Raw genomic sequence first — 12,868 nt, forward strand, 5'->3', positions numbered from 1 at the left:
CACAACGTGAAGTGTATACACACAACGTGTAGTGTATACACACAACGTGTAGTGTATTAGCGGTGCAGCAGAGTCACGCTCCAGTGATCATCCATAGAGCGCGAAAAAGCTTCATGAAGAATAGTCTTCCTTCAAGGCGGTTAAAACATACATGCCCCTTACAGTCTTTTCTACAGTCGTCAATATTTCCTAAGTTCATATAACCTAAACTACATAAGCTATTTTGACAATCTATACATCATACGAAAGGGCGTTACGTACTTTACAGAAATGGATATGTTGGTGAACTTTCGTTGACCTTTTGACCTGTTTAAACCGGATGTGACTGTGAAATGATTTGAAAGGGCGTTGTTTATTGCCTTTTAGGTTGAAATATACATCATTTGATGCTTAACCATCACCACAGCATACAAGTCTGGCAAAGGTCTGGTTTAAAAGACATACTTGCTAAGCTCACATAAACTTGAAACTTCACACATAGTTAGATATTCATTAGTAGATGAAACCGTTTTAGTTTCGTCATGATGACGTCATCAGGTGTCGAATTACAAGGTTTTTAGGTTCAAAAAGTGACCATTTGCTTTTCGCTTTATGTCTTCGAATTTTACAGTTATGATATTCATAATTACGCATCTGATGGATCAAGACTGGGACTACATCTGAAAAGTTAACGTCAAAATCGTATGACCCCTCCTTCCGTTCGTACCGGAAGGTCAAAGTTTGCAATTGTATATTTTTCTTCAAAAATACATCTCCGTCCCTTGCCCTCTAACAAAAGCACACTTCCCAAACCTGTATGAACTTCTAACTTCACACATAGTTAGATATTTATTAGGAGAAAAAACCGTTTGAGTTACGTCACGATGACGTCATCAATTCTTGAGTTATGAATTTTCAAAGCTTATTATTTTAAAAAATCATAACTTTTGATCTACATAATGGGTTGTTACAATCGACACATCATCGGAAAGTTCGTTAAAAACTCCGTAAATGCCTCGCAGACATGATCCCATTTTGATCTCGTCGTCTGGTTCAAAATCGAGTTTGAAAATTCATAATTTCATGTATAAAGAACTACGAAATTTCCCCATTGGAAATTGCAAATTAAAACCTAAAGCCAATCTCACACAAAAATATTGCATTTGTGAAGAAAAAAAGGAGTCGTTTAAAACTGTGACACAAGTTTAACTATAAAAGTTAACGACACGTTGTAGAAAAAGTCATCTTTATGTTTATGGTTTAATGTTTTTGAACCACGTCATCACGTAACGCCCAACCGAACACCGTATTTTTGTAATTAACAAAGGTTTTATGTCTAGTTTTTTTTCTTATTTTTCTCGCTGTCGATTGTCCGCAAGAAAAAGCATAGATGCGAAGCTTGCATTAAGTTGAAACTTTGCACACAGGTAGACAATATCCAGTAGATGATACAAAAGTTGTTACGTCACGATGACGTCATCAATTGACGAGATAAACTAATTCAAAGTTTATTATTTCAAAAAATCATAACTTTTGATCTACATGAGAGATTTTTACAATCAATACATCATCGGAAAGGGCATTAAAAACTCCGTAAACACCTCACAGACATGACCCCTTTTTTATCTTGTCTTCTGGTTCAAAATCGAGGTTGAAAATTCTAAAATTCATGTATAAAGAATTACAAAATTCCCCCATTGATTGCGCGTAAAGATTTTACAATTACATGTACATGTACTTTGTCACTACGTGTAAGTATGCGGTGCATTGTGGTCACCACGTGTAAGTATGCGGTGCATTGAGGAGCATAGCCACGCTCTGCACCACGTGTTGATCGTTTTATCTATGAATCCTAATATAGGGATACTAAGCATGGAGGAAGACCGTTGTCCTGCAACGCGAGGAGGAGGCAAAGGGGAATCTTTGGAAGGCGAAGTTTCTCGCCTGCTGAAATAGTGAAGTTAGTTGACCTTTGTGCATTGAATTGGTAGGTGCTTAAACAACAAATTTTCACATGTTGAAGAGACGCTGAAGAGAAAGGCCGACACTCTACATAGTTAGAGGAACATTACAGATTTTGCTAACCTGTAGAAGTTCGAGATCGATCGGCCATCTGGGTCACGAGAGAACAGTGAAAAACCGATTACAAATTTTGCATTGCATCGATACCTAAACAAAAATGAATAAACGCTCACTGAGCGAAAAACTCCAAACGTGAACTTATAGATTATTTATTTCTCAGCAAATATAAAATTTCAGACAGAAATGTTTCGAGGGATGTTTTCAACTTAGACCGTGTAAGTTTTATGTAAATCTGTGATCTTCACGATTTTTGTTTCTTACCAATTTATTCTGTAAATTCCCTACCAATTCTGTAACGTCTAATTGTTATATTCTAAATAGTGTGTCATAACTAATAACTTGCATGGTGGAAATACGATATGGAAAGGTTCGACTATTTCTAAATGAGTTGGGGTGGTTTTGAAAAGAACCATTGGTTTCAACTCTTTGCTCCAGAAGACGATTAGAGCATTACATAACGTCGAAATGAAACTAATGGTTCTTTTCAGAACACCCCAACTCACTTGAGATAGTCATTACAATCATGGTTTTACCGCTAACCTTTCCATATATATAACTAATAATGTTTCCCTTGCTCCAAGAAAGAAGGCAGAGTGTTAGTAGTGTCTAAGTGTTTTTTTGTTTATAATAAATAATGCGTAATTATAACTAATGATGTTTTAAAGACTTATCTCCTCCCAAGTCCAATGTTTAGTAATTACAATTGCTTGTTGGAAATAATCGTGGTATGAACCATGTAATTCCGCTACATCTCCAAGAAATCTTGCATATTGTTACTAGTTATGACATTAAAACTCTCTTCTAGTTACTATTCTGCAGATGTGTCAATTCAAACTAATAATTTTTCCCCTTGCACACTAGCCTTGCTCAAGGCAGTCGCATTATTCGCTCCGAAAAGACGCAGCTGTAAACCCACCCGCCGTATACCCTGTGCATGGTGTGTGCGATCACACCGAATGACCAACCCGTATACACACTGTCACATCGCACGAATACTGTTCACACAAGTCATCGCACTCGTACACCACTAACCGCATGCGGAGGCCGTCAGGCCGACAGCCTTGTCGGATCTGTATCTTCCCGTTTTAATGTGTTGTATTGAAAAAATTCCAATAGTGGACGAAATTGGGGGGGGGCTCGAGGATATGCTAGTATGCAGCTCATGAATATGCATATCGTTCGTCAGACCTATCAGACAACACAGGATGTGAGGCAAATGAATTATTCATTTTGACGCCCAATCACGCACTTCCCTTATCACGACCTTTGGACCCTATCATGCGTCCGTGGTGGTGGTGTGTGAGGTAAACATGTCTCGTCTTTCGCGGGCATTATGGTAATGAGCTGACCGTGGGAACTCTTCGCTTATTATAGTAATGAGGTCAGTGGCTTCAACACAGATCCTACAAGGCTGTCGGCCTGACGGCCTCCGCATGCGGATAGTGTACGGGGCATCGTGTCGTGCGATGTTACGCACAGTGAATACGGATGGGTTTTACGCACAGTGAATACGGGTGGGTTTTTATACAGCGGCGGTCTTTTTTCGGAATGAATAATTCGACTGCCTTGAGCAAGGCTACTTGCACACGTTCATTTTTATAGCAAAGACTTATGTCCTCCCAAGTCAAATGCTTAGCAATTACAAGCGCTTCTCTGAAACAATCGTGATATAATCTATGAAAGTGAAGCAAAATTGATACAAAGGTTTTATGTTTATTTTTTGTAGCGAAGTTGAACCCTTTTTTAATCAATTAGAACTATAAGTAAGTGCTTAATCCGCTACAGCCCCAAGAAAAATCGCGTAGTGTTAGTATTAGTATAATATTGCTATTTTCTAAATAGTGTGTAATTATAACTAATAACTTATCTCCTCACAATTCCAAGGTTTAGTAATTACAAGTGCTTGTTGGAAATAATCTTGGTATTATCAATGACTTTAAGTGAAACAAAATTTATTTGATTGGTAAAAGTGCTTCAAGTAGACAGCTGTGCAACATTGCCCCCATGATGACAAATACATGACAAATATTGATGAGTATACAAATATTGATGAGTATACAAATATTGATGAGTATACAAATATTGAGTGGCTTAGAGTGGAATGGGAGGAATATTATCGCAAGGTAAAATTTGGACTGTTCCATTTCACGAGGCCAAGCCGAGTCAAATGGATCAGTCCAAATTTTACCGAGCGATAATATTCCTTCCATTCCACTAGTTAAAGCCACTCAATATTTGTTTTATATAACTGACATATAGATCCTTGTCATTTGATGTATTTTAGAAGTATAACATTATGAAAAATCACACAAGTTACTGGTTCGGAACGAATCATATAGCGCCGCGTAGCGGCAACAATGCACAAACTTAATTGCAATCCGATCACAACCTTTGCACGGGTGCTCCTTTGCTTTAGCAGCGGCGCGGCGGCGCTGTACTGCTCAAAAACATTGGAAACAAGGATGATCCTAACTGTTGAATGGGAAATGCTATTCCCCATGGGCGAATAGGTCTTTTTGATCGCCGGTGCGGATGGGAGTAATAATATTGAATGTCACGTGAAGTAAGTTCCACCAATCAAATGACAAGGATCTGTGTGTCAGTTATATAAAATGTTCTACACATGCGTAGTATGACGACGGGATAGTAATGGTGATCTGGGAACTAGACAAAGAGAGCTATGACCAACATCGTTTACATGGTAGGCCTACATCACCTTGGTGCCCTCTGGTTCTCTTCGTAAACCTTGTTTTACATGTTTTGGTGGGATACCTTTCCAACCAAGGTGTTTGCTTGTAATAATTATGGTGTCTAATATTATCTAATACGAAATAAACAGTTTATATTTTAGTTTTATTGCATATTTTTATGTTAACGTTTTCATTTTAACTTTAATATTTTTTTATTTATATGCGTAAAGTCCATAATGCAGTATTAAATCTAAATTCAACACGCGGTTCTGAGTATAATAAATCATTCATTTCCACTATTCATATATTCGACGAGATGGTTTCTAAGCTCCTGCCGTGACTTCAGGGCTACTTAAATCAGATGCCGTGCTAGATCTCCTCCTCCTCCTCCTCACCATGAAACTCCATCAGCATTTCACCTGATGAAGCAGTTGCCTTCCCCACGATGTGATTACATCTAAGCATTTGCAACTCAGCCGGCTCATTCGCACTTTCGTTGCTGAGCATCCCTTGCTGTAACGGGTACTCTTCGACTCTTAACTCGGAGTCGATGCCATGGACGCCATGGAATTTACCCTTGTTGTGAAACCTGCACAAATTAATCAATGATCCACAGCAGGGTAATGTGGCTATTTGAACACAAATTATCACCCGTTTGTATCATTTTGCATAGTCGCCAGACAGATTTGAGAGCCCAATGGGGGTAGAGTGTAAACATAATATGCCCAATAAATTGTGACCTGGGCGTTGTTAACTTCCAACTTGAGGTATTGTGGATGATATAGGTCATGAAAACGGCCCTATTTGCCGAGAGGTCCAGGGAAATTTCCAAAGATTGATGCTCGGACTTTTGGGAAATTACACCGGTGTAGGTGTGTTTTTATTTGGAGAGTGAAAAACTCGACGGGCTCTCAAACAGGGGGTTAAAGTTCACGAGTCAAATTATTGTTCCCTTTAATGTAAAATGCTGTGAGATCACGCGCATGCTCAGATGGCTTAATGTGTGCTGCCACCTGTCACCTGAAAGTCACCCATCACCGACTCGCATCCTGTTTATTCAATTCTGTATAAACAGGGTGTCCCGTTTTTGTTTAGTTTTATTTGTTTTTGCTCTGAGATAACTTAAAATCTTCTTCACAATTGCCAAAAATAAAATAAGGCATTTACTAATTGAATGAGTTTTTGTGTGTTAATCATATATATATATATATATGTTTGTTCCCGGCGCAATTTAACCCTTTGGGCTCGTTTGATGTGATGTCATTGGTCACAATAGCCTATTATCCCCACATGTAGCTATTAAAAACTTTTGTAATGTTATGGATCAAAGCTCACGTTTTAACATGAAAATCCGTACTCCAAAAGGTAATGACGGTATTAAACATATCTTGAAAGCTTTTTATCTGAGATGCTTTTTTGACTGAGATTCTAATTTTTGCACCCTTTTTCCGAAATATCAATTCAATTTAATTCAATTCAGTTCACAGATACTACCATTGAAAACAAAGCAATACAATCCATAAACAATTTCAAAATAATAAAAATGCTTAAATTGAATTTAATAAAAAAATAGCGGTTGTTTTTGTTTAATGGTGCAATCTCTAATATAGGGTGACTATGCTTCGTTAATGTATGTTGTGAAAATATCCTACGTGAGTGGGTCAGTACCCATACAATACGAAAACAGAAGTGTACCGAAATATTCAAACGAAATTGATTATCGATGAGTCCGGTGACATGGGAAAAAATAATTCATTATTTACCATAGCTCACTGCCGTTCCGGATCTTGAAATCCTTGTTACTCAGTTTGGTGATAGGGTGGAACCATAACCAATGACCGTTGTACTTCTTTTTAAACCAAATGGCAATATAACCGCCGATGATGACGTCTGCCTCCCACGGCACATCCATCTCCCGCTCGTTGACAGTAAAAATAGCCTTAAAGTCAGACAGAGATAGAAAATGTTTTAAGTTATCTGCTCCTCAATGCACATCCTTTTGACTTCTTTACCAACTTTGGCCCAACTCTTGGACGCAAATGAGGACCCCTGTCATTTCTGGGCCACGTGAAGAGCTAAATTATTCCCGTCAATGACCCAAGATCTTGATGTTGAATTCCAACGAACAAGGGGGTTTGGGGGAAAAGTGGATGTAAAAGGAATCTTAATATCTTGCAACAATTAATTCACGCTATATTCCGTATGAATAGTTACGAAATTTGTCAACCTTTTATAACAAGTGGATATGTCTAAAAAGAAAAAAAAATCCAGAACTAAAAGCTTCACATTAACAAAAGTGTGACATTAATTTCAAAAAGCCAACAAGATCTTTCATTTTGATATGTAATGTGTTTTGGTGAATAAGTTATTTTTCCTTTCGAAAACATAATGGATTTTTTAAAGAAGTTTGTGCATCTATGTTTGAACACGCAAACCGTCAGCTTTATTGTATGTTTTTAAGTCAGAGAGAAAGTTTCAAATTATATGCCAAAAGAGTTGACAATCGTAACCGATGCACTCTGAACAACTTTGTTAGGGTCAATACCTTCACACTTGTTTTTGGTTGCACCGTGATCCCAACCTCGGAGCTGAAAGTTTCTGTTTTCTTCTCGGTCTGACCCTTAGTGTTTGAAGCCGTCACCGTAGTGCTGACTTCTGCACTTCCGCCAAACTCCCCTGGCACACCCATGCTGAATGAGACTTTCTCCCCAATTACAATGGTGTCTGTCAACGACCAGGTGTAGGCACTTGAAAATTCAGTCTGTTAGATCAACAAATAAGAACAAACTGGTTATGTTGATTTCTGTTCACAACTCAGCAACAAACTGGACTGAATAGTCATAAACCTCATACAACATCACTTATCGTGTAATGTTTGCATAATATAGAGCCTGCTTAATAGAACAATAATGTAAACAGCAATCAAAATGGTTCATCTCAGTAGACGTTAAATTTGCATCGGGGGTCAGTCCACCCGCAGAACACTCGATTAAATAAGTATTAGTCATTCTGCGCGAGTAGGCATGATTTTTCATTTGTGTACTAATAAATACAAAGGGCTTCTGATATTCAGTCTTTTTCGGCCTTTTCTGGAAAGTCTCATCCAAAATAATATACCAGTAAATTGAGAAAAAGAGCATATCTGTCGTTATGTATTAAAAAAATCGGTGCAACTCAATTTTTAAAGAGAGAAATTTGTACGTGAAAAATGGCTCCAAAAACGGAGAAAACAAGTCACAAAAACACGGAAAATTTTCCCGTTATGAACGTCGGCAACAGTCCCCAATTAGTATGTATGGATAGATTATTTCATATTCTACCTGGAAATGTTTAAACCGAGACCGGATCGTTCCTAGTCCAGTCAGGATACCGCGATTAGACAGAATGGTTTTCCTGCAGGGGTGATTGGCTGACGATGACATCATCGACTGATAGGGCAGCATGCTGTTTTTCGTTGGCATGGTACCTTGACCACCAAGCCTAAGTTAGTCAATAACAAAAGCGCCCGTCTATACCACTTGCTTGGTGGTCAAGGTACCATGCCAAAGAAAAACAGCATGCTGCCCGATCAGTCGATGATGTCATCGTCAGCCAATTACCTGTGCAAGAAAACCATTCTGTCTAATAGTTGACTTTTTCGTAATGTGAGATTTGGATTAACAGTGGAAATCGCTGTATTCTGACTGGACTAGGAACAATCCGGTCTCGCTTTTAACATTTCCAGGTAGAATGTGAAATAATCTATCCATACATACTAATTGGGGACTGCTGCCGACATTCATAACATGAACATTTTCCGTGTTTCTGTGACTTGTTTTCTCTGTTTTAGAAGCCATTTTTTACGAACAAATTTCTCTTGTTAAAATTTGAGTTGCACCGATTGTTTTAATACATAACGACAAATATGCTCTTTGTTTCAATCTGGTACATTATTTTGGTTGAGACTTTTCAGCAAATGCTGAAAATGACCGAATTCCAGAAGCTCTTTTGACTAATTAGTATTCAAACCGAGGTCACGCATAAAAAAAACGCCGCATATCCCTGTAGATAATGGGGTAGACTGGGTTACTTCACACTTGATCCTGCTAGGAGGATCAAAGGAGGATCTTATCTCGAAAGGGCGATCAACAGAAGGTCACCGGCTAGTGTGAACGCGATCAGGATCGGGATCAGATCCTCCTTTTCGACCTCCCTTCATTGCTAGATCAGAGGGAGATGAGATCCCGCAAAGGCGATCAAAAAACAAGTAAGATCGAGATCATCCTGCAATTTAAGCTGCTTACGTTCGGCCAACGCTGCGGGATTGTACACATTGTGAATGTGCACTCTATCGTGAACTGGTCCTCGACCCCATAATTTGTATGACACTGGTAACCAACATCACAGCGATGGCATAACTAACACGCTTTGCGTCCTCCAGAATTTTCAGTATTAACCCTTTTTCGTTTGTCATCTAACGTTAGCATATTTTTCAGCATTCAAAAAAAAAAGAAATTTGTAATATATTTTTTTACAGTTATAATTATAAGGAAGTTATTGTCAGTTTTGTCAGTTTTGTGTCTGAATTTTCGTCGAGTTCCGGTTATTTCAGGGAACATGCGCGCGCACAATCAATGGGCCAGATAAATAAAAACTAGCATTTGCTTTTACTAGTCTTTTACTTAAATCCTTATAAATAAAAGTAAGGCTTAATATTGCTAGTAATTGGTCGAACTAGTAGGTAAAATCAATGCTTGAGGGACTCTTCTTATTGAGATGTAAATAAAACCAACATTTTACTATTATCTGATAGTTTCACAAGATACTGGGCCGTATAAAGGCCAGCATTAACAAAATGTCGATAAGTTTAAGATCAGGCATGAGAATTTGCTCAAATCTCTATAAATAACCTTTTACTGGAAAAACACCATTTACTTGAACGGATTAGTAAGTGGTCGGAGAAAAGCACAATAGCGGGGTATTCAGGAGTATAACAATAGAGGCATGGACTCGCTGATCAATAGCGATTAACTGAAATGCAGGCGGGCAGTTTCCACTTAGTCAAGTTTTTGATGGCGGCAGTGGCTATGAGGAAACAGCCTCTCCACACCAGCGCTCCAGAGATTGGTTCTTTTAGAGCAATTAAACTACACAACATTTATAAGTAACATTTGAAGTTGGATCATTAGGCCAAGGGAAAAATAACCCTTAAATACTGACCCGATACCGAGCCATATATGCAAGACTGTTGTGTAAGTAAAATCTCAAGCTCCTCATGCAGTAGCTTGTAAAAATACAAGTAATTGCTACAGTATGTTAGTAAAATGTCGTTTTTATTTATATGGCTATAAGTGAAAGGTAATCCAGCGAGCAAAATGTTCATGCCTGATCTTTTACTTTTCAGTCTGCTTGCTAATGCTGAACCTTTAACTTGATAAGTTATTGCTAGTTTTTATTTATCCGGCCCAATGTCCTAGCTCGCACAGTAACCTTTGCCGTCAGCTGAACTGCGACTGCGAGACCAATGTGATATCATACTCAAGTGTGAACGCGGCACACAAATGATTGATCTCGCTTTCGAAATATTGTCCTCCATGGATCCTTGTAGGAGGATCTAGTGTAAACGCGGTGTGAGTGCAGGCACTAAAAGCTAACACATGCTTGGCATCTGTTAATGGAATTCACTACATTCTCAATTATTTTGCATTCGAACGTCCAGGAACAAAACGAAGCATTAATTCTCCTTAACTTAGACCTACTTGTTTTTTGAAGGTATGTTTCAAGTCTATCGTCTGTCCATTGTGGAACCATTCTGCGTGTATGAAGCCAGGTTTTTTCACGTCACTGGTAACCACGTTGTATCTAACGTTCTCACTTCTCACATCGATACAATACCTATAATGTAATAATGATTAGTTGAAAACTTGTTAAGCGCTTGTATCTAGAAAACTACTCACTGTGATATAAGACAAAGGGAAACGTTAATGGTAGGCTTGACTGAGGTTGTTTTGAGATTAGAAATAAAGAAATGAATCGGGTTGTGATCTCTAGGATGAGAGCCAAAGTGTTCCATTGGCGGAGCTGCAACTAAGAAAAGGCTAAACCCGTATAGGCTTCACCTGATGGAAGGTGGAACAAGTCTGCATCACTTAAAGGCAGTGAACACTATTGGTAATTACTCAAAATAATGATTACCTTACCTGGTAACGAGTAATGGGGAGAGATTGATAGTATATCAATATTGAGTGGCTCCGAGTGGAACGGGAGTAATGATATCGCAAGGTAAAATTTGGACTGTTCAATTTCACGAGGCGAAGCCGAGTGAAATGGAACAGTCAAAATTTTACTGGGCGATAATATTTCTTCCATTCCACGAATTAGAGCCACTCAATATTTGTTTTATATAACTGACACAATAGATAGATCCTTGTCATTAGATGTATTTTAAAAGTATAACATTATGAAAAATCACACATTACTGACAACCAAAAAGCATATAGCGCCGGGCCGCGTAGTAGCGGCAAAAATGCACAAACGGATTACAAACGGATTACATGGCCGAGTGGTTAAGAGCATCGAATTCAAGTTCTGGTGCGTTTTCACCGGAGTGTGGGTTCGAATCCCGGTCGTGACACTTGTGTCCTTGAGCAAGATACTTTACTATAATTGCTTCTCTTCACCCAGGGGAGTAAATGGGTACCTGCGAGGGTAGAGGTTGATATTGTGAATGAAAAAGCCTTTGGAGCGATATAAACTGTTGCCCAGGTTGTATACTCCCAAAGGAGCTGAGAAACATTAAAAAGGGATGTTATTGGCCCTATGACCAGGGCACTAATGTAAAGCGCTTAGAGAATTAAGTGTTAGTTATTAGGCGCTATATAAATCGAAAGTTATTATTATTATTATTATCATTATCATTATCATTATCATTATTATCATTATCATTATCATTATCATTATCATTATCATTATCATTATCATTATCATTATCATTATCATTATCATTATCATTATCATTATCATTATCATTATCATTATCATTATCATTATCATTATCATTATCATTATCATTATCATTATCATTATCATTATCATTATCATTATCATTATCATTATCATTATCATTATCATTATCATTATCATTATCATTATCATTATCATTATCATTATCATTATCATTATCATTATCATTATCATTATCATTATCATTATCATTATCATTATCATTATCATTATCATTATCATTATCATTATCATTATCATTATCATTATCATTATCATTATCATTATCATTATCATTATCATTATCATTATCATTATCATTATCATTATCATTATCATTATCATTATCATTATCATTATCATTATCATTATCATTATCATTATCATTATCATTATCATTATCATTATCATTATCATTATCATTATCATTATCATTATCATTATCATTATCATTATCATTATCATTATCATTATCATTATCATTATCATTATCATTATCATTATCATTATCATTATCATTATCATTATCATTATCATTATCATTATCATTATCATTATCATTATCATTATCATTATCATTATCATTATCATTATCATTATCATTATCATTATCATTATCATTATCATTATCATTATCATTATCATTATCATTATCATTATCATTATCATTATCATTATCATTATCATTATCATTATCATTATCATTATCATTATCATTATCATTATCATTATCATTATTATTATTATTATTATTATTATTATTATTATTATTATTATTATTATTATTATTATTATTATTATTATTATTATTATTATTTTGCACAGTTGCTCCTTTATTTTAGCAGCGACGCGGCGGCGCTGCATACTGCCCAAAACCATTAGGAACAAGGATGATAACTGTTGAATGGGAAATGCTATTCCCCATGGGCGAATAGGTCTTTTTGATCGCCGGTGCGGATGGGAGTAATAGTGAATGTCACGTGAAGTAAGTTCCACCAATCAAATGACAAGGATCTGTATGTCAGTTATATAATATAAAACATTATGAGAAACGGCTTTGATTTCGAATTTGAGGTCTCGAAATCAAGCATCAGAAAGCACACATCTTCGTGTGACGAGTTTTTTTTTTTCTTCTT

General features: G+C 36.9%; 1 protein-coding gene across 1 annotated transcript in view; it reads right to left on the reverse strand.

Moving 5' to 3' along the window:
• Window positions 1-1,278: 1,278 nt before the first annotated feature.
• Window positions 1,279-12,868, reverse strand: part of LOC139936541 (cytotoxin-like) — a 40,310-nt gene continuing 28,720 nt past the window's right edge. Inside the window, exons 3-6 of the mRNA XM_071931373.1 lie at window positions 10,490-10,625; window positions 7,297-7,512; window positions 6,515-6,690; window positions 1,279-5,340 (exon numbers count right to left, since the gene is read on the reverse strand). Of these exons, the coding sequence (XP_071787474.1) occupies window positions 5,121-5,340; window positions 6,515-6,690; window positions 7,297-7,512; window positions 10,490-10,625 (748 nt within the window). The 3' untranslated portion in view covers window positions 1,279-5,120. The remainder of the gene's footprint in view (window positions 5,341-6,514; window positions 6,691-7,296; window positions 7,513-10,489; window positions 10,626-12,868) is intronic.

This window comes from Asterias amurensis, chromosome 4 (genome assembly GCF_032118995.1).
Source record: "Asterias amurensis chromosome 4, ASM3211899v1".
Taxonomy (NCBI): Eukaryota; Metazoa; Echinodermata; class Asteroidea; order Forcipulatida; family Asteriidae; genus Asterias; species Asterias amurensis.